The sequence below is a fragment of the Olea europaea genome, chromosome 1 (assembly GCF_002742605.1).
Source record: "Olea europaea var. sylvestris chromosome 1, O_europaea_v1, whole genome shotgun sequence".
In the NCBI taxonomy this organism is placed as follows: domain Eukaryota; kingdom Viridiplantae; phylum Streptophyta; class Magnoliopsida; order Lamiales; family Oleaceae; genus Olea; species Olea europaea.
In genome coordinates, this window is record NC_036237.1 from 29,248,920 (window position 1) to 29,249,920 (window position 1,001).

The window sequence follows — 1,001 nt, forward strand, 5'->3', positions numbered from 1 at the left end:
AGCTAAAAGGGCAGCAAAACGAGGGGTTAGTAATAAATTACTAAATATGTATCCCACCCCCATAAAAAATCTTGCATGTCGGGGATAAATTCATCCATAGGCCAAAATATCAAAATTAGACAAAAACTGGGTAGCTCAAATTAAATGCCAGATTTCCAAGTATATCAATTTTCAAGTGCTAACGGTTGCTGCATAAGTTGCTTGAACAAGTGTTGAAGAGTTGGAGAAGACCAGACAATTTGGGTTAAATTATAACTTATTAATGATGCATAAAGTGCAGTACACGTAACTTTAGAAGAAAGGCCAAAACTTAAAACAGAGCCTAACTTATAAGAATGGAAACAGTAACTAATTGTACATTAGCTTCCCATTACAGATACCTATGCACCCAACAAAAAGAATGTCTAAATTGGTTCCTTGTATTTTAAATAGACCAGAAATGAAGCAAGAAGTCGGGGAGGAAGGAACGGGGGCTAATTTTTTTAGCATGCTTCACTAGTTTCAGTGTTAATTCTAAAGGTAACCTGCTTCTTTCCTTGCTTTGCAAGTCCTAGCTGAGTAAGGACATCCTTGAGCTCCTTTATTCGAAAATATGCTAATTTGTCCTGTAGGAGAGGATAAAATAATTCACCAACCCATCTCAGGAAAGCAAATAATATTACATAATCTGGCATATATAATAATCTCCCCAAAATAATTATAAGATGAAAACAAATAACAATAAGATAGTTCTCATTCAAGACACCTTGGACAAATTAAAAAAGAATAGAAGGCAAGAAAGAACATGCTAAGTCAAACAATCAATTTACTCAGTATTCATTCTTTCGGAGCATATTTAAAATGAAAAAAATAAAGTTTTCCAAAAAAGGCGAACTGATTCTGAGGCCTTAATAGCCTAAAACTGTCTTAGAGTGCTTTAAAAGGAAGGCCTGGGAATCAGCTTCACCCTAAGGAGAGGTAACTAAAAAGAAAACAAATTTTGCAGAACACAGTTTATAGGC

At 34.7% G+C, this 1,001-nt stretch overlaps 1 protein-coding gene across 1 annotated transcript in view; it reads right to left on the minus strand.

The window, feature by feature from the left end:
- The window catches only part of LOC111407033 (E3 SUMO-protein ligase SIZ1-like), a 16,932-nt gene extending 16,243 nt beyond the window's left edge, over positions 1–689 (minus strand). The window contains exon 1 of the mRNA XM_023036373.1: positions 525–689. Within this exon, the coding sequence (XP_022892141.1) occupies positions 525–674 (150 nt within the window). The 5' untranslated portion in view covers positions 675–689. The remainder of the gene's footprint in view (positions 1–524) is intronic.
- Between the last annotated feature and the right edge of the window lie 312 nt (positions 690–1,001).